At 50.1% G+C, this 23289-nt stretch overlaps 1 protein-coding gene across 1 annotated transcript in view; it reads left to right on the plus strand.

The window, feature by feature from the left end:
• LOC149361708 (uncharacterized) overlaps positions 1-23289 on the plus strand; it is a 173264-nt gene that overhangs the window by 93976 nt on the left and 55999 nt on the right. The window contains exon 14 of the mRNA XM_089567465.1: positions 977-1358. Coding sequence (XP_089423591.1) covers positions 977-1358 — 382 coding nt within the window. The remainder of the gene's footprint in view (positions 1-976; positions 1359-23289) is intronic.

Consider the following 23289-nt stretch of genomic DNA (forward strand, 5'->3'; position numbering starts at 1 on the left):
AATGGCACCGCTGCGCGTGATGTCGACACCGAAATCACAATACCTTCTGCTACATCCTCAGATACGCAAATGGCGTCTGTACTAAATGCATTACAAATGCTGACAGCCAACTGAACGAGCTCTGAAAGGCCTATTTTTGATGTTCGGTAATTCTATCCACATTGCTCATCAGAAAATATATCTTTATTGCCCACGAGTGCGCGATGTCGACAACTCAGAAGATAGCGTCTCGCGCTGAACTCGGCAAGCAGATCCAGCTTCCTGTAGTCGACCGGTCTGGACTGAAGGAACCCCTGTTGGAACATCTTGGGGGAGATGTGGGGTTTCGAGGTCCCCGAAGACTTCTTTATTTTCGCTGGAGTCGTTGTCTTGATGGTCTGCCAACTTTATGTGCCCCTGACATCCGAGGACGGCGACGCTCCGAGTGCTGTGACCAGCAGTTCGTGGCAGCAGTTTGTGGCACTGCCTTCTGTAGGTCCCTTGCAGAGTCAGCTCGATGACTATTTTGTCTGTCGCTCATTGATTGCCCGGTTTGTCCCATATATTGTTTCTGACAACGGAACCATTGAAATATTTTGACAACATTAGACGACGCGCAGTTAAAGCTCTTCTTTATATCGAAAGACATGGAAGAGATGCATAGCAATGAGGTGCGTGTGTGTGTATCTTTTCTTGTTTGCCCCGTATTCGCTAGCGTTGTTTCTTAAATCACTATAGAAAACTACAAACTCGCCCAAACAGCCGTTATTTTTTGCCACTAGTTTCAAGGAAAAAAATGTGTTTGCGAGGCTTCAGCAGGTGTGCGTTGAAGTGAAGGCAGGAAATCACTGTGTTGACAGTTTTATATCTGTCAAGAGACTAAAATGATTAATATTTTAGGCTCTCAAAACTGTTTTTGTTTTATTTCAACATTCCACCGTGGCGCTCTGCGTCCCGTAATGATTTCCCTTCTCCCTCACCCTTGCAACTCCTGCAGGTTCGGCCTGTTGATCGCGCACCAGCGCTTCGCCCAAAAACAGTTGAAGAACCTGGCGTCAGCCGTTAGCCCCGAACATGTGAGAGAGGCGCTCGCACGTTTCAGCGCCTGCGGCGCGGAGCCTACAAGCGCGTACCACTTGGCCGGAGAGACGCTGGTGCGCAACGTTTCCAAAGCCTTGGGCCTGGAGAAGGAGGTTGCTTTCATCTGGGAAGGATTCGACCAGACGGCGATCAACCAGGAGCTCGAAAACCTCGGTGGCCCCATGCAAGGGACGTTCGACGCTAAACAGACGGCTGAGTTAGCGAAGCAGATGAGGATCTTGCTGAAAGAGTCGCTCGCCATACCGACTAAGCCCTCGGAACCGGACCTCAAGAGCCAGGCAAGTGCGGCTTTACTGGCTGTCAGTTTAGCAAAAGTTTTTTGTTACATTTATTTCTGTATTGCCGCTTGTACTGAACATATGAGACGTTTGCACCTTTGCTTTTTAACGCTCTTGATATGGCGATCTCGCACAGCCTTATACGCTTTACTTCTATTCCATGCTCTTGATAAAAGAACGGAACTGCTTTGTCATGTTCGCCTAACCAGCGTCCGTAAAGCGCACTTCGCTTTTCCTTCCTCCGCATGTTAATAGCAGCTAGCATGTTAGCATGTTATTCGCAGCATATTCGCTATTATGCTACTCGCAGCCTTACTCTGCCCATCTGCTTACATGAAGAGTGGGCTAAGAACACTCTATTAACTCATTACTTACTGTGGTTCAGTTAAGCTTTCTAGTTACCTCACTGTGGCGCTGCCCTTATCTCACGTGCTTCTTTCATAATTTTTATGTTCCACATTCTAAGCAGCGCACCACTCCTGCAATCAGAAAAAAAAAGGTTTTCTTTCGCCACACGTAAAACCTCTATCGACAAAAGAGGGAAAATATGGCTGACAAGAATTATCAGGCGCTGTTCATTGCGAGAACGGTTAAAGATGCCCTAGTAAGCAATATGAAGCGTCTGTGCTGCGTCTGTGTTTTGTGATGGCAGATAATTTAAACGACCGTTGATTAAGCGGCTTCTTAAAAATTCGTGCCTCTAATACGCTTAGAAGTGAAGTAGTGTCACGCACTCCTTTCGACGCTAGTCCCAAATTTCACTCGTCCTTCCATAATCGCAACACTCCGAAGCCTAAGTGCAGCCGCACCCTATACGGCACAGTCAGTCAGTTCCTCCTATTAGGAAAACTAAAAAATTCGGCACACACACACACGACTGCTTACGTGTGGGAATGCGAAGCCATTGCTGGTCCTGGGTGCGTTGTTTACGCGTATTGTTTGTACACGCGTTAAAGTTCTTTTCTACGAATATCTGATACCAATTCTATATCGAATTAATTGGAGACCACGCGTGCATTACTCCACCCGGAACGCTGTACAACCAACGTCTGCATCACAGTTTTGGTACAAAAGTCTGGAAAGGCATACAATTGAAGGTGCATATGTCTTCAGCTCGAATCTTTTACGCAAGCTAGCCTCCAACTTGACTAGCATATGTAAACAACATGCAACGAGAAATCGTACGACACGCCTGCAATGCTGCATGGCAAACGATTCTGTCAGAAATTTGGTACAGGTGTCGTCGGGAAAACGGCCGCCACATCGAGCTCAGCCAGTGATGAGTATATGTAAGGAAACGACATGTCTACTATTGCCTGAAATGAAGCTGTTCAGTTTGCTGTGTGCGACATGCGGCCACTTGATGACGTCACCCCATTTTTCTTGTCATCGCAGGGATTTTTTGTACCATCAGCGAGTACTCACACATTCGCACAAGGCTCCGGCTTTGGTATTAATTGGAGTAGCAATGCTTTCGCATTAATACATACATAAACAAAAAACTAAAAACAGCGGGCAATCGAATCGCCTAGACTTACAGCTGCAGCCTACCGCGCTGCCTGTGGGCCACTGCCGAGATGAACATCGTTGCTTTTGAATGCATGCTATATAGGCTTTACTGTTTGTCTTAAGGCAGTTTTGAGGTTGCATTTCCCCTTCTTCAGAGATTAAACTGTTCAGATTCAGTTGTAATTGCCGCGTGACTGTTCGCCCTGGTCGTTACATGATGAAGCAAGCCATGATATAGCTGCACAGCGCAGAAAACTTTCTCTCGAAAGCAGTCTCTTGAAGTGCGGTATGTTGAAGGTTTGCTGCTTGCTAACGCAGAACACTGGCGTCCTCTTGGATAATTCATTGCAGTTTTCAGGCAGTGCAGTTTCACCAGCAGTCGCGTCAACCCTTGAGACCGTTGTACCACGGAAATATAAAGTATTTATTTACTTGTTTTGAAAACTCTCAATCCCCTGCGGGATTTCTACAGGGAGAGCACAAAACCCATACAGATAATTGAAGGGAAACTTAAATATCTCCTTAAGGGTATGAGGCGAAAGTTAATCGGCGAATGCTTATACATGCAGAATTTGGAATTATCTACTTTATATTCACAGATCCCTGGGAGTCCTCACATCACTGCTGGCGCAGTTGTGCAGTGGTTAAGCGATGCGCTGCTGCCCCGCGATGGCAGGTGCTGCCACCTGTGCAGCTTGTGCGGTTTAAGTTGCTCTTGGTGGTAACCTCTCTCGACCAATGATTAAATGCCACCAGCCATGGTGGGCAGTTTGCTTACAGTCCGGTGGGCAGGTTGCGATGATGCGACAAGGTCACGTGACTTAGCTGGCCCATCTACCTCCTAGGTTGCTTCTCTGGGATTTATCGGAGATTTGTCGCGCACGCTCAATGACGCCCACGCTGAACGCGCTGACGACAACGTCCAATTTTCTGCGACAAGAAGTCCATAATGCTATAGCGTTAAAATTTGTACGAGAAAGAAAGATGCAAAAAGACGAGCCAAAAAATAATCTTCACTGTGCATTAATAACCATAAAGAAGCGCCGTTGAACTCTTGGATAAGTAAATGCAACATCATTAAAGACTCGAACCAACCGTAGATAAGGCCGCCGCGGTGGCTCAGCGGTTGTAGTGCTTGGCTGCTGACCCGAAGGACGCGGGTTCGATCCCGGCCGCGGCGGTTGAATTTCTTTGGAGGAGAAATTCTAGAGGCCCGTGTACTGTGCGATGTCAGTGCACGTTAAAAAACCCCAGGTGGTCGAAATTTCCGAAGCCCTCCACTACGGTGTCTCTCATAGCCTTAGTCGCTTTGGGACGTTAAACCTCATAAACCAAACTAAACCAAATCAGTGCTACTACGGTGGATGGGGGAAGGAGGTGGAGCGAGCGCGGCTTCGGCCGCTTATCTGTTTTTTCAGCCAGCGTCCGCTTCGGCGGACGCGGTTGTTACTGCGACGCGCGTCTTTTCTTTTGCTCTTTCCTCTGATCTTTTAACTCTCCTCCATCTGCACGTGGCAGCGGTGTTGGCTCGGCTGAGCCAGTAGGCAGGCCCGTGCAATTCCTTTTCATCCTTCTCTCAGTCGCAACAACTACAACAACTTCACTGCTATATAAAGCAATGGATTACGCAGCTGAATACCGGTGACCTCCAGTACACCGCGCACCATGAAGGTTTTTTGCCATATGGAGCTGCTATCCGTCTTGCTGCACCATGTAGTGAGATGAGTCAACACTAACGCGACAGTGATCTGTGGAATACTGGCTAGTTAGATTACCGAGTATCAGAATATGCTACCAGAACACAGCCACGGAACTTGCACTGATGCCCGCATACAGATTTATTAGCAGCTGCATTTGTCTGAACAGAGATTATAATACTGCGAGATTGAGAACGCCCGTTCCAGGCTTTATTGCCACTCGCAGGAATGGCATTTGCCAAGAAGACGACGACGGGAGATGATTATGAACATAGATAAATGAAGATTAAGTTCGAGCAAAATGTTTACACTAATTGCCCCTCCCCCCCCCCCTTCCAGACAAACGCGACCCTCCTGGTTGCTACTTGGAGGGATGACGGGCGACGGGAAAAGGGCTTGAGGCGCACACGTGTACGATCTCGATGCCACGACAGCGACGGTCCGTAGCAGATGAAGCGGGCCCGACAATATAGTTAACGGGAGACGTTTGTTCATGCACTGTATAGGGATCAATATAGCGGCTCGTACATTTTTCACATAACACTGGAGTGCGCACGGGTGTCCAGAACGAAACCTCATCACCAGGGGCGAAGAAACGGTCCGGTGGGTAAGCCCATAGCATGGTTTGCAGGAGGCCTGGTACGCTTCTGCGTTCAATCGCGCAAGTTCACGGGTTTGGGCGAGGCGGGAAGTGAATTGTTTGTGGAAAGGTGCTGAAGAGGGGACGGATACCGAAAAAGAAGGTGCTTCCATGACAAAGGTAGAATTCCGGCCATAGAGAAGGAAAAAGTGTGAGTAATGGCTTGTCCGTTGTAGCGCATTAATGTGGACAAAGGTAACAAATGGACGCAGGGAATCCCTGTTGGTTAGCTCTCGTTGAATGTAGGTGTAAAGCACGTCTGCAAGGGTTCGATGAAAGCGTTCTGTAAGGCTATTGCTTTGGGGGTGAGAAGCGGATGTTGTTTTGTGGGTGGTATTCGAGGCCTGAAGAACTTGCTCTAAGATGGCGGAGAGGAAAGCCTTGCTACGCTCGTTGAGATCACGGCGGGCTCCGTGGCGCAGAAAAACGGCATGCAGAAAAAAAATGACCTCTTTGCTGTGGAGCCAGAAGGAAGACCAGATGTTTCTGAGTATTTGGTGAGGTGGTCCATGGCGGTCACTATCGAGCGACCGCCCGCCGATGTCAACGGCAGAGGTCCATAAAGGTGTTAAATAACGGCTTAAATGGGCAAGGGGGGGTATGTAGGAGGTGCGCAGGAGGAGACTTTGACCGTTTACGGTACTGGCGGGGAAAACAGGAGGCGACGTACTTCGCACCACTGGTCGAAAGGCTCGATCAGAAGTGAGGGCTTTTAAAATGATCACAGGTTTTCTGGAATTTGAAGTGACCAGCGGTCAGATCATCGTGGACTGCTTGCACAGGTGCTGGCGGAGGAAACGGGGAACAACAGGAATCCAGTAATGCCCAAGAAAGTTGTAGTTGTAGCAGAGCAGCCTGCCATTCTGTGTTGGGATTTTGGGGAGCTGGCAGGGAAGTCGACCGCTCGGAGGTTGCGCAGCACCGGGGAGGCGGCCGATGAGCGTTCAGCAGTAAGTATCGGACTGCTGAGCGGAGACGAGATCTCTGGGCATGGTTGGCGAGGCGATATCAATGGAGGCGGTTGTCACTTTGTCAGTGCATGACGCGGTGTATCCTCAGGGCAGCCTGATGACGAAGTAGTCGGTGTTGGTTGGGGCGGCGGCGAAGTGAGCGGTCAACGAGAAAGAGCGTAGGCGTCCTTCTGCTGCTTTCTAGATTTGCATGGGGCTGTAAAACCGAATTCTTAAAGGCGGAGAATCCAGCGCCCGAGCGGTCCAGACCGGTTTCTTTAAAAACGGCAACCACCATAGAGCATGGTGGTGTGTTACGGTCGCGAAGTGGTGGCCGTAAAAATAGGGGCGAAACTTTTGAACTGCCCAGACCACGGAGAGGCCGTTGTGTTCGATTGTAGTATACTCAGCTCGGCTGGAGTCAGTCTAAGACTCGCGTAGGCAACGACTTTTTCTATGGAGGAAACTCGTCGCTGCAAAAGCAGAGCGCGAAGACCGTGCCCGCAGGCGTCGGCGGGCGGAATTTTTGAAGCAGGTTCATCAAAATGGCAGAGGACAGGATCGGACTTCAGGGCTTGTTGAAGTTCTGTTAACGCTGCCTCGCAATTGGCAGACCCGACGAAATTTGTTGCGACAGCGATACTGACTCGCAGTTGCGGATTAACCGACGAAAGAAGGATGACAGTACAAGGAAACTGCGAAGCTCTTTGGCACTAGACGGATGTGGGGAATACAGAGCAGCTGAAATTTTATAGGGCTCAGGCCGTATTCCATCCTTCTCGACGACGTGGCCAAGAGCACTATTAGATTTGGAGGCAAAGGAACATTTTTTAGTATTGTCACGACCAGAGAGGCCGTGGAGATAGGCGTCGGGAAGAAGCCAAGACTGGGAGCCTTCTTTTAATTACAGCGCCAGGTTCCAGGACACCGAACAGAACAAGCGCGCCTCGAGAGCCCACCGCCGCTTCGTCGTCGTCTTCGACTCAGCGCGGAGGCCGCGCGGCGCGTTAGGCGCGTGGCATTATTCCCCCCCGCGAAAGCAAACATCGTCTCGATGTGGGATGGGATATGTACAGAGCGAGGAGGAGGAGCAAAAAAAAGAAGAAAAATAGGGGTGAGGTGAACTATACAATGCGCGCTAGATGAAGGCGGGGAGAGTCAAGTTCACACGTGGGGTAAGGGAAGAAAGGTACAAAACGAAGCGTGAACACAGCGCTCAGTCACGCGCAAAGTACGGCTTTAAGCGCACTACATGCACGATTTCCGGCCGGTGACGCTGAGGGCCGGCGATCACAGTTCCATGGGGGACCACTTCATAGTTGACGCTGTTCAGGCGGCGCAGGACTCTGTACGGGCCAAAATACCTATTTAAAAGCTTTTCGCACAATCCCTTGCGGCGCACGGGTGTCCACACCCACACGTGATCGCCCGGCTCGTAGTGCACGTCCCTGTGCCGAAGGTTATAGTGTCGGGCATCGGCGGATTGCTGGTCCTTGATGTGCAAGCGGGCCAGCTGACGGGCCTGCTCTGCTTGTTCCACGAAGTGGCCTGCTTCAGGGGGGAGCTCTGCGTCGCCGTACGGCAGCATGGCGTCTAGCATCATGCTTACCTCTCTGCCATACACGAGACGGAACGGGGTGAACTGGGTGGTTTCCTGCGTCGCAGTATTATATGCGAAGGTGACGTAAGGCAAGACCTCATCCCAGGTTTTGTGTTCAACGTCGACGTACATCGAGATCATGTCCGCCAATGTTTTGTTGAGCCGTTCCGTTAGACCATTGGTTTGGGGATGATACGCTGTTGTTGGTCGATGAGCAGTATGGCTAAGCGCTAAGATGTCACGTAGGAGTCGGGCTGTAAACGCCTTGCCTCGGTCAGTAATGATGGCCGATGGGGCGCCGTGTCTAAGCACGATGTCGTGCATAAAGAAGTGGGCAACTTCGGCGGCAGTACCTCGCGCCAGGGCCTTCGTTTCAGCGTAGCGGGTCAAGTAGTCTGTGGCGACTACGATCCACTTGTGGCCGGTCGACGAGAGAGGAAATGGCCCCAGAAGGTCCATGCCAACTTTGTCGAATGGTACTTGTGGCGGCTCGATGCACTGAAGCAGTCCAGGAGGCTTGAGCGCGGGTTTTTTACGCCGCTGGCATTGCCGGCATGTCCGGACATAATGCTTCACACTTGAAGTAAGGTTGGGCCAGTAATAGTTCTGCCGGATTCGGGACAAGGTGCGTGTAACTCCAAGGTGGCCGGAAGTTGGTTCATCATGGCAGGCAAGGAGGACTTCATCCCGTAGATCAGACGGTATGACGAGCAGGTAAGTTGTCGGACTTGAGGCAGAGTTCTTTTTATAAAGCACTCCTCTCCGCAGGCAGAACGACGACAATCCACGAGCGAGGTATCGTGGTATTTCAGGGCACCCACCTTCGAGATGATCGATGAGCAGACGCAGCTCGGCGTCGGCACGCTGTCTGGAAACGAGCTCAGACGTGCTGACCGCTCCAAGGAAGCTATCATCGTCGGTGGTGTCTTGTGGGGGAGGTTCGACGGGAGCGCGGGACAAGCTGTCAGCGTCGGTGTGTTTCCGGCCTGACTTGTAGGTGACGGTGAAATCAAATTCCTGCAGGCGTAATGCCCAACGTGCTAGGCGGCCGCAAGGGTCCTTTAAATTTTTCAGCCAGCACAGCGAGTGGTGGTCGGTGACGATACAAAACGGTCTGCCATACAGGTATGGGCGGAACTTAGCGGCGGCCCAGACTACCGCTAAACATTCTTTTTCCGTGGTAGAGTAGTTCAACTCAGCGCGCGACAGTGCGCGGCTGGCGTAGGCAATTACTTTGTCGACACCGCTTTGCCGCTGAACTAGAACGGCGCCAAGGCCGACGTTGCTCGCATCCGTGTGTACCTCTGTGTCGGCATCTTCGTCGAAATGTGCCAAGATGGGCGGTGATTGGAGTCGGCGTCGTAACTCGTCGAAGGCAGCCTGCTGTTCGTTGCCCCACGAAAATGACGTGTCATCACGGGTTAGGAGCGTCAGAGGGCTGGCGAGCTGGGCGAAATTTCTAATGAAGCGGCGATAATAGGAGCACAGGCCTAGAAAGCGTCGGACTGCTTTTTTGTGGACGGGGACCGGAAAGGCAGCAACGGCAGCAAGCTTCTCTGGGTCAGCTCGGATTCCGTCAGCACTAATGACGTGCCCGAGGAACTTCAATTCGGTGAACCCAAAGTGGCATTTTTCTGGTTTGAGGGAGAGGTTGGCGGATCGAACGGCTTCGAGGACAGTCCTGAGACGGTGCAGATGTTCCGTGAACGTTGCGGAAAAAATGATGACATCATCAAGATAAACAAGGCAGGTCTGCCACTTCAAACCTGTTAGAACGGTGTCCATCATTCTTTGGAACGTGGCAAGAGCACAGCAGAGCCCGAATGGGAGGACGCGAAATTCATACAGCCCGTCCGGTGTGATGAAGGCGGTTTTCTCACGGTCCCTCTCATCAACTTCTATCTGCCAATAACCACTTCTGAGGTCAACCGAAGAGAAGTACTTGGCTTGAAGTCGGTCGAGGGAGTCGTCGATACGCGGGAGCGGATACACGTCTTTCTTGGTCACACTGTTCAGCTTCCTGTAGTCGACACAGAATCGTAGTGTCCCGTCCTTCTTTTTCACGAGCACGACAGGAGACGACCACGGACTGCTTGACGGTTGGATGACGCCGTCTGTGAGCATCTCTTCGACCTGTGTTTGGATAGCATCTCGCTCACGAGGGGACACACGATAGGGCTGCTGATGGATGGGTCTTGCTCCTTCATGCGTGATAATGCGGTGTTTAACTATCGACGTTTGTCGCACTTTAGACGACGACGTGAAACACGCACCAAACTCCCGCAAGAGGTCCTGGAGTTGCCTCTTTTCAGCGGGTGGAAGGCCTGGATTGATGTCGACGTTGGTGACCGCTTCGGTGTCAGCTCCAGGTGTGCCATCCTCGCAAGCAAAGCATTCGGCCACTTCCTGAACATAGTCGACGTAAACGATGGCTGTGCCACGAAACAGATGTTGATGCTCATTGCAGAAGTTGGTGACAAGGACCTCTGTACAACCGTCATGAAGGGATCCAAGGCCGCCTGCCAACGCAACTCCCTTAGTGAGTACGAGGGAGACATTAGGCTCGACAACCCGCAGTCCCCTATGTGGCTCGTCACAGGTAACTCTTGCGAGAATGCTGGCACGTGGTGGCACCGTAACGGTATCGTCGGCAACTCGCAGGGTGGGCCGAGAACTCTGGTGCGCAGGTTCTTCTGTGGCCATTGCGGTAGAGAATGTCACCAAGCGATTCGGGAGGTCTATGATAGCACCGTGCTCGCGAAGAAAGTCGATGCCAAGGATGACATCGCGAGAACATTCGCGCAGAACAAGAAAAGTGGCAACGAATGTGCAGCCTCGGACCGTAACCCGGGCCGCACACATACCGAGTGGTGCGACAAGATGTCCGCCGGCCGTACGTATGTCGGGGCCGTCCCAGGGTGTCGTCACTTTTTTCAGGGCCGTCGCAAGCTTCCGCTAAGGATAGAGTAATCTGCGCCCGTATCGACCAACGCGCTAACCTCCTTTGTGTCGACGAGAACAGGGATATCCAAAGAGACCCTTCCTTCAGCGCGGCCCGTTGATGGCTGTTGTGGATGACTCAGTCGGTGTGGCGGCGGAAACTGGTCGGCGACTGGGGTTGCGTCGTCGGGGCGATTCAAACGGCGGGTTGAGGGAAACTCTTCGGCGATGCGGCGTTCGGCGTCGGGGCGATTGGGTCGGTGCGGCGGCGGAATCGGGTCGGCGATTGGGGTTAGGGCATCGCGGCGAGTCGAAAGGCGCGTCGGGGAAAACTGCGCAGCGTTGCGGCATCCGACGTCGGGGCTATTCGGTTGCTGCGGCGGTGGAAGCTTTGCGGCGGATCGGCGTTCGACTGCCTCGCCTCCAAAGGCCGCCGGAGCTAGTTTCCCCGACGAGGGCTCGAGGAACCGCGTTGTCCTGAGGCGAAATGGAGCCCAGAGGGGGAAGACCGGCGTGGAGAAGGCGATCGCGACTCGCGGCGCGGAGGAGACGGCGAACTACGCTGGCGGGTGACATACTCGGCGATGTCTTGAGGGCGCTCTCCAGGCCGTGGACGGGGGCTGTCGATAGAAAATCCGCGTAGTCCCATTTCGCGATAGGGGCACCGCCGGTAGAGATGGCCGGCCTCACCACAGTGATAGCAGAGTGGTCGTTGATCCGGGGTGCGCCAGAGGTCAGTCTTCCGCGGTGCCTGGCGCCGATCCGCCCAGTAAGGAGTAGGCTGAGCAGAGTGCACCGCGACCAATGGTGCGGTGTAAGGCAAAGGCCCAGGAGATGGGGCCGCGCGGCGCACGACGTCCGCGTACGTGACTGGCTGGACCGGAGTCGGGTACGGCGCGGGATCGTATGGAGTCGGTTGCGGCGCCGGCACAACTGCAGCGTCTGGTGCTCTGAGGGCCTGCCGGACTTCTTCGCGGATGACGCTGGTGACGGAATCGACGCGAGGGGCAAAGGTTCCTTGAAGGTGCTGCAGCTCCTCGCGGACCACTGAACGGATGAGTTCACGAAGGGAGTCCGGATTCGTCCTGGGATCATGGTCGAATCGGTCCACCGTTGACAGTGTCGACGACGGACGCAGTTGTCGGGCGTACTGTTGGGATCTCTGCTGCAGCAATTTCTCCATGTGGACGGCCTCGGCCAGAAACTCCGCGACGGTGTTGGGCGGGTTCCGCACGAGGCCGGAAAAGAGCTGGTCTTTCACGCCGCGCATGAGGTGCCTCAGCTTTTTTTCTTCAGGCATGGCCGGATCGGCGCGATGGCAAAGACGCGTCACATCCTCGACGTACATGGCAACACCCTCATTAGGGAGCTGAATTCTAGAGGACAGGGTACGCTCCGCGCTCTCCCGGCGGTCGCTGTTGGCGTACGTACTCAGGAGCTGACGTCGAAACTCCGGCCACGTCGATAAAGTAGCCTCACGGTTTTCGAACCACGTGCGAGCAGAGTCCTCAAGGCTAAAGTACACGTTACGCAGCTTTGTAGCGGCGTCCCAGCAGTTGAAGGTCGCAACCCGTTCGTAGTGCGCCAACCAATCTTCGGCATCTTCAAACAGGTCACCGTGAAAGGGCTTAGGCGTTCGTGGGGTCTGAAGAGTGAGATAGGTGGGGCTGGCTGCAGGGACAGTCGGATGCAGGGCGGGTATTGGCGTCGCCATGAGTGTAGGGGTAGTCGAGGGCTCACCGACAAAAGGGAGGGCCTCGGGGGACAAGCCTAGGATCCTCCGGCTGGCACGATGGACAGGGGTGGTCACAAGAGGCGGGCGTGTCGAGTCGTCCTCAGGAGTAGGGAGCATCGGCCGCACCTCCACCAGTGTCACGACCAGAGAGGCCGTGGAGATAGGCGTCGGGAAGAAGCCAAGACTGGGAGCCTTCTTTTAATTACAGCGCCAGGTTCCAGGACACCGAACAGAACAAGCGCGCCTCGAGAGCCCACCGGCGCTTCGTCGTCGTCTTCGACTCAGCGCGGAGGCCGCGCGGCGCGTTAGGCGCGTGGCAGTATTAAGCTGATGGCCATTTCCTGCAAGCGCGTTTAAAACACCTTTCAGGTGTTTTAGGTGGTCAGAAAAGCTGGACGAAAAGATGAAAATATTATCCACACAACAAAGGCAAGTTTTCTATTTGAGGCCTCGGGGAAATGTATCGATCATGCGCTCGAACTTACCTGGTGCGTTGCACAACCCAAAGAGTATAGTATTTAATTCGTCGAATCCATGCGGGGTGGTAAACGCTTTCTTTTCTCAGTCATCTTTATGCACACCGATTTTCCAGTAACCGGAAGACAGGTTGAGGCTGGAGAAAAATTCACCTCTTTGTAAGCAGTCAAGGGCGTCGTCAAAGCGACGAAGTCAGTATACATCCTTGCGAGTACAGGTAATCTTGTTCAGAGCAGGATAATTGTTGTAGATACCTACCGAACCTTGTGCGATGTAAATGCACGTTAAAGAACCCCAGGTGGTCGAAATTCCCGGAGCCCTTCACTACGGCATTCCTCATAGCCTGAGTCGCTTTGGGACGTTAAACCCCATAAACCAAACCAAACCTTCCTTCTTCTGTACTAACACGACTGGTGAGGAGCACGGACTGGATGAAGGAAGTGTGATGTGGCGCTTCAGCGTGTCAGTGACATTGGTGTGGATAATGTTGCGTTCGGAACTGGACGCTCGGTACGGGCGGTGACGGACGATACCAGAGCCAGTTTCGATGCGATGGTGGCTGCCCGTGTTTGGCCCAAAACATCAGAATGTATGTCAAAAGAAGAGGCGTGCTGCTGTAAGACCGGAGCCAAGGCTTGGGCCTGGTCAAAAGCCAGGTCAGAGCTGATGGTAGCGGAAAGTGTCTCGCCAAAGGAAGCAGATGAGGAAGGTGGTTACGCAGGTTTATAAAAGGAGGGAAGCGTCATCGTCTGAGAGATGGCGATTGAAGCAACAGTAGGTACTTGGCGAAAAAGAATAGGCTCAGGCGTAGTGTTTGAGGCGGTGAGTAGAGGAGACCCATGGGAGAAACGAAGAAGCGAGGGAGAAATAAAAAATCCTCGGGACAGAAAGCGCGGGCTCGATACGACCATGGCGTCCCAATCGGCGACGTGATCAGAAACAATTAATGACATCCGCGCAGCCAGGATAGAGGACATTGTCACAGGCTGTAACCAAGAGGTGAGGCATCCGGTCAGATAGGACACAGATGTCTGTTTCAGTAACCTAGAGGGATGGTTCCCCGCACGGAACGGCAGCGGGCGCTGAGGAACAAAAAATCCCAGCCGAGAATTAGTCGATGAGCTGAACTAGAGACCACAGCAAGTTTGATGTGATGACCGGTGCCGCTGTTAGTGATCCGAGCGGTACACTGTCCAAAAGGGTGTGTCGGAGCCTCATTAGAAGAACGTAAACGCGGACCGAAGTAGGGAGTACGGAATTTCTTGAACTGTAAACAGGTTGAGGGATAATGACGGAAGGATTGACGCTGGTATCAATTAATGCTTCCATAAGAGTTCCTTCAACGTCTACGGACAACATAATGGACGGGGCCATGTGAGGACTTGTACGGTATGCTGGCGGTGCAGTTTTATCTCAGGAAGCTGCACAAGTCGGCTTTCCGGGCGGCGATCCGAGGTCTGAGAAGGTGTGTGAATGGGGCGATGAAGAGCGACTGAAAGTTGATTGGAAGCGGCGGCGCGATGCTCGTACGTTCGAAGCTCGGTCAGGAGGAGTCTGCGGGGAAGGGGAGCGAAGATAGTCTGGATAGTCGTAGTTCGGGCGGGACGGAAACTGCGGGTACATGTGGACGTGTCGGGAGTTACTCTAACCGGCGCGCTTGTCACGCATAAGCAGGCGACGGGCACCGGCAACATTTCCAGGAATTCCGCAGTAAAAACAAAGTGATGGGGCGGACGAGAGAGCGCCATGTTTTGGCGCGTCGACGAAAATCGGGGGTTGTCGATAGGGTCATGACGTTGCGACCTCATGACGTTGCGCGGCCAATTGAAACGCCCCGCAAGGGTCACTCAGTACAGAATGATGGCGTCAGTACACAACGCATCATTGATCGACTTCGTCGTGTCGTCTTTCCACTAGTATTATTATTTCCTGTAAAGAAATGAAATGGCGCTGAAAAGGAAAATGGTGATGCCGGGACTGGAACCACTGCCCCTTATTTTCTGAGCTGGGCGCGCTACCTCTCGACCACACTGAAGAATGTTCGTACGGCTTGGATAGAGGCAGGCCTTGTGTATCTTGTAGCAAATAAATAAAGAATAAACTTAAAGGAGGAACAGTTCTTTTCTGCGCAGTGATGTGCAAACAGGACCCATGTCCGTTGTAGGGACACATTAACGTTATCGTGTCATGCCCTTAAGGAGGAGTTTAAGTGTCCCCCTAACATTAACTGAGTTAAAGAGTCAGTCTACTGAATTTTATCGGCCATATCTTCTTTACTGCAATCGGTAACTCTTTACCCAAATTACCATATAGCCAGGTGTAGTACGAAGAAGTGCGTATAACATCCAAAATTAGAATTTTTTTGATGTGGGAACACACCTGCATGAGATCGTAGAGTCATCTGGCATCCATGAAAATACAAATGTCATTGGAAATTCATAAAGTGCAATTCTAAAGTGCTCTGATGATTGGAAGAAATCGGCACTGAAAGGACATTGGTTATATATATCGCAATTATGCGAAGTCGTATTTTGTCATTAATAAAGTACAGGAACGCGGGCACCGTGACCATGAGAGGGTGCCACAATCAATGCGATCCAAGACGAAGCGACATCGTATCTTGTTTGACAGGCAGTATGTCAAGCTTGCAGAATCTGAGTGAACTTGAAGAGAGAATATTGTCAAGCATGAACGAAAAATACTTTGACCTGTATGAGTCAACTATGAAAAATCGCGGTCGTGACCGCCAACGTGATGACGGGAGTAGCGACGATCCCGACGATTACTGCCGCGAGGCAACAAACATGGCGGCGCCCTTCGAAGCCAGGCCCTTCGCTTTGAACTGAATTCGCGTTGTTGCTGCCCATTAAGGCAGCAACAAGGCCTTTAATGCCTTATCGTTGTAAGCAGGAGTTGTTGACAGAAATGTCATGCTTTTCATTTGGCCGGAAGAGTATTGACGACATAGCGCACAGATTTCAAACGGGGCGAATTGTACTTTGGCTAGTAACCATCCAACCAATTAAAGGGTTGGTATAGTGATGCTCCAAGTAAAATAAATAAATAAAACTGAGCAGGAAATTGGTCAAGTTGGGGAATCGGACCAGAGTCTCCGGAATGCGAGACGAGCACCACTAGGCCATGCCAGCTTGATGGTTTGGAATGAACAATGGCGCGTCTAGTGAATACGGTGTCTTCGTTCACTCCCATCTTCCTCCCTTCCCTTACGGCTATGGTCAGGTGTCCACCGAGATATGCCAGAGGAAGATACATTTCCTTTCCTCAAAAACCAATTTGCCGTCGAGCAAGGTGCAGAGCCGAACGGGCGGTGGCGTTCTGTAGACTCCCTGACAGCGTTGCCAGACGCTGTGGCGTTCCACTCTTACAGACAAAGCTCAACATATTAACCACACATCAGTGTCACAAGCAGCAACACTGCGCTTAAGGCTTTCGCCTCATCGCAATTAAGGTCAACAAAGCGTCCCCCTGAATATTTTTTCAGTGCGTTCACTGGACATAAATGGGACACCGATGTTTCGCTTCGTCTCACCTCGCCTGCAAGGAAACGTATAAATGATAAAGTGGCTTTATTTTTTCTAATTAGAGTGCTGATTCTGCCACTTCAAGGCTTAAGAGGAGAGTCGGTTTGTTTACAGCAACAGCCATAGTTCAGCGCTCTGTACTATCTTCTTCTTCTTCCTGTGTTGTGTTCGCGCTGCTGATACATAAAAATACATATATAATAGTTCCCGTCCTGACAACTTGATTGCACCATTATAGGCTGAGTTTATATTTGCGTCTCTGCTAGCGTACGCTGAACTAAAAGTGGGAATGTGCCTGCGTTTAGCGTTCTTAAGCATGCATATGCTTATGGTACGTAGACAGCGCAAATTTTTGTTTTTTTCTCACTCTATCTGTGTACGCCGCGAGCGGCGACGTGGTGTGCAAAAGCGAGAAACAGCAGCGGCGCGGCGGTTCCGCCTCGCCCGGGCGTCAACAGATGACAACAGGACCTAGTTTTTGTGGCGAGCGAATCCCCTTCGCTTACCGGATGTTTGGACAAGTGTGCACGTGCCCTTATATTATGGTGGCCACCATGCTTATAGAAGATATAGAGAAGGAAGCGCCAATGCACGCGTAGCGGTGGCGTCGGTAAGGCTTTTCTTTTTTCCAAACACACTTTTAAAAATATGATTAAGCAAAGTTAAACTATAAACATTCATGTGATCTACAAAAAAAAAAAAAGCTAGCGGTGCGCCTTCAACAGATTACTAGAACAAAATGTACGTTTTTTGACATTGCGGCATATTAACGGCACGTAGTATATTCACTTTTGCTTCTACAAAATAGTCTACCACCTTCTGCAACAAAATAAACATTTGGGGTCGCCGCCATGCATTTTTATGCGACTTTTAACGCCAAATTAAAACATAAATCCCTGCCTAAACTGGGAGCAGTTCGCTCGTTATTGACGTTATAGGTGCCAGCTACCAGAATATGCCATTTTTTATACACTCATCTCTGTGAGTAGACGGACCCTTTAACATGGAAAATTTTGTAACGCAAAGGGATCGGAAGAAGGCAGAATGGCCCAGGGAACAAACAAGGGTTAATGATATCCTAGTTGATTTCAAGAAGAAATGGACTTGAGGAGGATATGAAACAGGAAGGCAAGATTACTGATGGTCATAAAGAGTAATGAACTGGATACGAAGAGAAGGCAAGCGTAGGAGTGGCGGCAGAAAGTTATGTAACCGAATGAGATTAAGAAATTTTTGGCGATAAGCTAGCCGCAGCTAGCACGGGGCAGGGCTAATTGAAGAGATATGGGAGAGGCATTTGCCTGCAGTGAGTATAGTTAGGCTGATGACTATGATGATTAGCATTAATGAAGGTGGATTTCAAGCCTAAGAAAATTAAAAAAAGGCTTAACTGAGAATATCTCAATGTTCTCGTTAGTGTTGCACGACTGCCAGTTCGTTTTTATGGGTTTAACGTCGTAAAGCGACCCAGACTGCGAGGGACGCCGTATGGGAGGTGTTTAGATAATTTCAACCAATTAAGGTTATTAATGTGCACTTAGATCGCGCAGTACGCGGGTCATTAACATTTTGCCCCTATCGAAATGCGAATGCCGTGGTAGGGACCGAACCTGCCTCTTTAGACACCATCAGATGATCGCCATAACGACTCAGCCGCAACGCCATCTTAATTGAATGATTGCTGCCACTTAACATGATCTGAAAAGCAAGTGACGTTTGCCGGGCTGAGAGTTTTTCCTTAAAACTCCGCCTTCTAACTGCATCACGATTTCTTTTTAAATTTCGGATAGCGTTGCCGAAAATACCCAGTATATACATCCGACACCAGTGGTCGTATATCATAATGTGACATCAGGCTTGTGTGTCAACTCGTGCACGCTTTAAAGAAAGCCGGTCAATAATAATAGGAAAGACATACAGTTCACATATTTTATAACGGTCGTGTTTCCCCAACATTCATTATGAAAACGAGTTTTATATCGCGACAGTCGCAACAAGTGTAACTAACATGCATTGACGAAGTTATGCTGAGGCAACTCAGCATTTCATTGGTACTTCCACCCAGGCAGAGTATACGCCACAAGCGCAACTATTCAACTGAACTTTTAATTAGTTTTTCATGTTAAGGACAAATTAAATGTTCAGTGAATATTAGTGCTTGTAGGGATTACCTCACTGTCTGCGCTGGTCTGCTCTAAATGTTTAGCAGTATGGCCATTTATCACGTGTTCTAATTTGCTAAGTTGTGGTGCGTCCTGCAGGTTGTGTTTTATAATCTTGTCCATATAAGGAAGATGGCGATTTTGTGGCAACAGATGTTTGAGAGGAAATTCGCGACAACCACTTCCGGCGTTTGGATCTTGGAAGTCTAGGGTTACCTAACCTAATTGGGAAACAATTGTTGTCCTTGTTTTTGTTTTTGAGAGACCAACGCGACCCTTTTGTTCGCTCTGTTCTGCAGCTGTGCCTATCTTCTGTTATTCAAAACATTACTCTTTTGTTTAATGGCTGTCTAAGATATGGTGTTAGCGGGTAGCTCCGGGGTGTCGCTAGTGCTTAAACATTGCTCACAGCGCGATATTCACTGGATTACTCGACCAATCCGAAACAAAAAAAAACGGTTATAGAGACATAGCCTTTCAACTACCACGTCCCTATACAATTCAGGCTAAGGAAAGATATACTGAACTGTGAAGGATATGACGGTTCCAGCCGGAGTTACATTTTTCTTCAAAGTTCATACTAATACGCTTATAGTGAAAGCTTAGCTTCAAGCGAGAGATATATTTCTGCAATGACAGACAAATTGCTTCCTATAGAGAACGCCCGAGTGTGTCAAACATGCCATTCTTGGTTGTTGGGACACTGCATTTGCTGGGACGTTTTGCGGATTACTCTTCAAGAAGACCTCCTGCTCACACCAAGGGGCATTCGGTTACTTGTTATACCTTACTTCATTTTATATCAATCAACTTAATTCTACAATTTGTGTTTTCTTCTTGGTCTGCTTGCCATATGGCGGGGCCAAATGGTGACCGTAAATTGTCATTCTAACGGCCGAACAGTGTGCAGTCGTTTCGTTGAAAATGTATGCAAGCTGCCTGACGTGTTCAAGAAACACGGCCGCTCTGATATAATCATTGTATTGGTGTATGTCTTTTTCAAAATCAAATTTCGTTTGTTTTGATAACATACCAACCGACACGGTTGGATTGTTTGCCAACTTGCCGGAACAGGCAATGAGGAAAAAAAAGCGATGGTTCAGAGGCAGCGAGCACAGTTCGCGACTCCGTAGTCTGTTTCATACAACATGTCCAACGCTGTAAACAGTGCGGAAGTAGACGGCATGAAGAACTAAATTCAGGCGTGTTACTCCGCGCTTGTTTTGTGGGCGAGTGGTCTAAGGCACGAGAAATCTACAGCGCGATGTCAGCAATAAAAGCTCATTTAATCAAGCTCATGACAAATATGTAAAAAGCCTGCTTGAAACATGTTCACTATATTTACTCACCACAAGGGCACCTAGCTTTGACAGCATTGCACATGATGCGTGAAAAATTGTTATCATTAGGAGATTCTTTTCCCTACTCCAGCGAAATTTTTTTATTATTATTACAGGGAGAGTAGACACCCACCAGCACAGGCAGCGTCTGCGCTCTGATTTCGGAAGAGTACAGCTAGTCGCGAATAAGGAATTAAATATGGGACAAACGTCGAAAGCAATGCATGGCATTCCTTCACATTTAAGAGCGTAGTTGCCGAGCGGACCTCTTGCCTTCGAATTGCAAAAATTGCGCTGAGAGCATTACAGTGAGCTGTGAAACATTCAGTGCCGAAAGATATATGAGAGCAGTAAGAAACTGGCAAAAGAAGATGCCTCTCAAAAACAGCACGCAATGACAGCGCTGCTGCAGACTGACTAGTAATTCACGAGAGAAGAACCGACGAAGAAGGCAGCGATGGTACCTTGATCTGCCCTTTCGACAGAGTAAAGAAGAAGGCGCGAGGGAGCTGCGAAGGAGTGTCGCTGACAGCCAGCATCCTTTCGTGTCGCAGAAACGAGGAAGGATCTGTTACTCGGGCGGCAGCTCTCCTGTGCAGGGCATATATTTTTTACATTAAATATCCACGGCTAAGCTGCCCTGACAACCTTTGTTTGCTGTGCTGCTCCCCACATGTCAAAAACCAACATTTGTAGATTACTCTAAAAACGTTGTCTAAATCCCTGAATATCCTAGATCCAAGGCGCAGAATAGAAGGCTGCAGGGGAGATGTATGCAAACGTACTGAAAAAAAAAAATAAACTGCAGTTGCACAGGGATCGCAGTATTTACAGTTATAAAATCCAGATCACGAAGGGTGTCAGGCAGGGAGTCACCACCTGTCTAGTACTGTTGGCTGCATGTCTACAAGAATTGTTCAGAGAAATATATTGGGAAGAGTTGGGGATAAAATTTTATGCAAGATATTGTGACCTAGTGGTGACTGCAGTCCGGCGAACAGGAACACAGTGAGAATGTCTTCAAAACGTAACTCTTTATTCGGGCTGACTTGCGCCCGCAAAGAACTGAATCACTCGGCTAATAATTAAAATATTAGAATCAATATTTTAATTATTTTTAATTTCCTCATTACATTTTTCTCCCTAAGTAACTAAGATGGAGAACTAAGAAGGATCAAGGACCAAAACGGGGAAATGAGAATGGTGGGTTCAAGAAATATTATGAAAAATATATAGCAATCATTAAAATTCTCAGAAGAGAAGAACAGTTGACTATAGGCAGCAAAGCAATAGAAGTTCAAGACAATGTACGTAATCTGCTTAAAGCACTGGCTGATACGGACCATGATATGGAAATAATCAGGAGAATATGAATGGAGTAGAGTGCAACAGGCAGGTATTTTGAGGTCATGTGCAGCAGAATGCTAGTACCGCTCAAGCGAAGAGAGTACAACGGCTGCATTGTGCCAGTACTAATTTATGGTGCAGGATTGTGGAGAGGAACAAAAAGCGCTGAAGTGGAGTTAAGGACTGTGCAGCGGGGTATTGAAAAGAAGATTACCTCTGTAACGTTAAAGAATCGGAACAGGGCACAGTTGGTCAGGGAACAAGTGGGAGTCAGTGGTATCCCACTTGAAATCAAGAAGAAATAAGCATGGGCAGGACACGTAACGGGAAGACAAGATAACCATCGAACTTGCCTTCACCAAAAACGCAAGACACCCAGAATGGACCAACACCGAAGAAACCCTCGGCAGTGACCACTACTACTCAACACCAGCGTCAGAACCAAACCATTGGCAAGATCCCACGCCCAAGCCCGCCTGCCCGACTGGACAAAGTTCCGGCACACCTACACTAATTCGGCCCCTTTTCACGAACAAGGCTACCACGCGTGGTCACAGAAATTGGTTACACATCTTCGTTCGGTAGAAACCCGAGTTCAACTCTCAGGCCACGCCGGATGTGGCAACCACCTCCTGCACCTCTGGGAGGCGAGGCATATCCTCGTCCGCAGATGGCGCCGCCGAAAACATAATCGGAAACTCAAAATTCGCATCGCCGTGCTCACCTAGCGAGCGCCTTCGTACGCGGCCGAGATCGCCGCCTCGAACTGGGTCGACCGGTGCAACACGGCCGCTAGACATATGTCTAGCCGGAACACTTGGCGTCTCTTACGCGCCTTGATCGATCCGGCTAAAACCAGAGCCGAGACACAAAAACATCTCCAACGGGCTATGCACAGCTTCAGCGGGAAAACCTCAAAATTAGCATGCAAACACACGCGATCAATACCTCTGCATCCAACAGGACCCCCGAAGGCTAGCATACTCGTATGCAGGTTCCGAGCACGTGGAACTTGATCAACCATTCCGGCTCCACGACCTGAAGGCGGTCTTGAGTAAAAGGAAACGAGGAACGGCGCCAGGAAGAGACAAAATAACAAAAATTACTTGCCAACTTTTCCGATTCGGCCTACGAGGCGCTCCTCGCCTACTTAAGCTCAATCTGGCTATGGGAGGCACCCCTCCCAATCAAATGGAAGTCCGCCCCGGTCCTCTTCATTTCTAAAGACGGCAAAACAATAGACACGGACAACCTGCACCCCATCTCCCTGACGTCTTGTGCGGGAAAGCTGGTGGAGACTACGGTGCGAGACAGGCTGCCCGAGTTTTTGGAAAACCAAAATGTATTCGCAGACACCACGTTCGGGTTCCGCCCACACCGGTCCTCGCAGGATGTCCTGCTTCAATTAGACCACGAATTTTTAACCCGTCGAATACCCCCTTAATGACAAGGCAGTACTCGCCCTCGCTTTGAAGGGGGCTTTGGACAATGTAACACACGACATCATTTTGACACACCTCTCCCAAACCAACTGTGGACACAACACATTTCAGTACATTAGACAATTTCTCTCCGCCCGGCAATCGTATATCTGGATACAAGATGAAGAACACGGCCACTACCATTTAGGTACGAGAGGTATCCCACAGGGCGCGGTCCTCTCACCCCTACTATTCAATTTGGCAATGATGAAACTTCAGATTCAGCTGGAAAGTGTCGAAGGCGTACAGGAAGCGCTATATACCGACGACATCACCATATGGGCCAAGCACGGATCGGTAGGAGACATTGAAGCCAACCTGCAGCAAGCGGCGGAGATTGTGAACGCTTAGGCCCGCCGCTGCGGCCTTGAATTCTCCCCAGACAAATCTGAATTTGTGCACATTCGATCCACGCCTAAGTGCACTACCAAAATCGAACTGTCCCTAACGAGCGGACCCATCCCAGAACACGCTAAGATCAGAGTACTAGGTCTCTTTATCAATAAACACC

Source organism: Amblyomma mixtum, chromosome 2 (genome assembly GCF_055824585.1).
Source record: "Amblyomma mixtum isolate Tamu chromosome 2, ASM5582458v1, whole genome shotgun sequence".
In the NCBI taxonomy this organism is placed as follows: Eukaryota; Metazoa; Arthropoda; class Arachnida; order Ixodida; family Ixodidae; genus Amblyomma; species Amblyomma mixtum.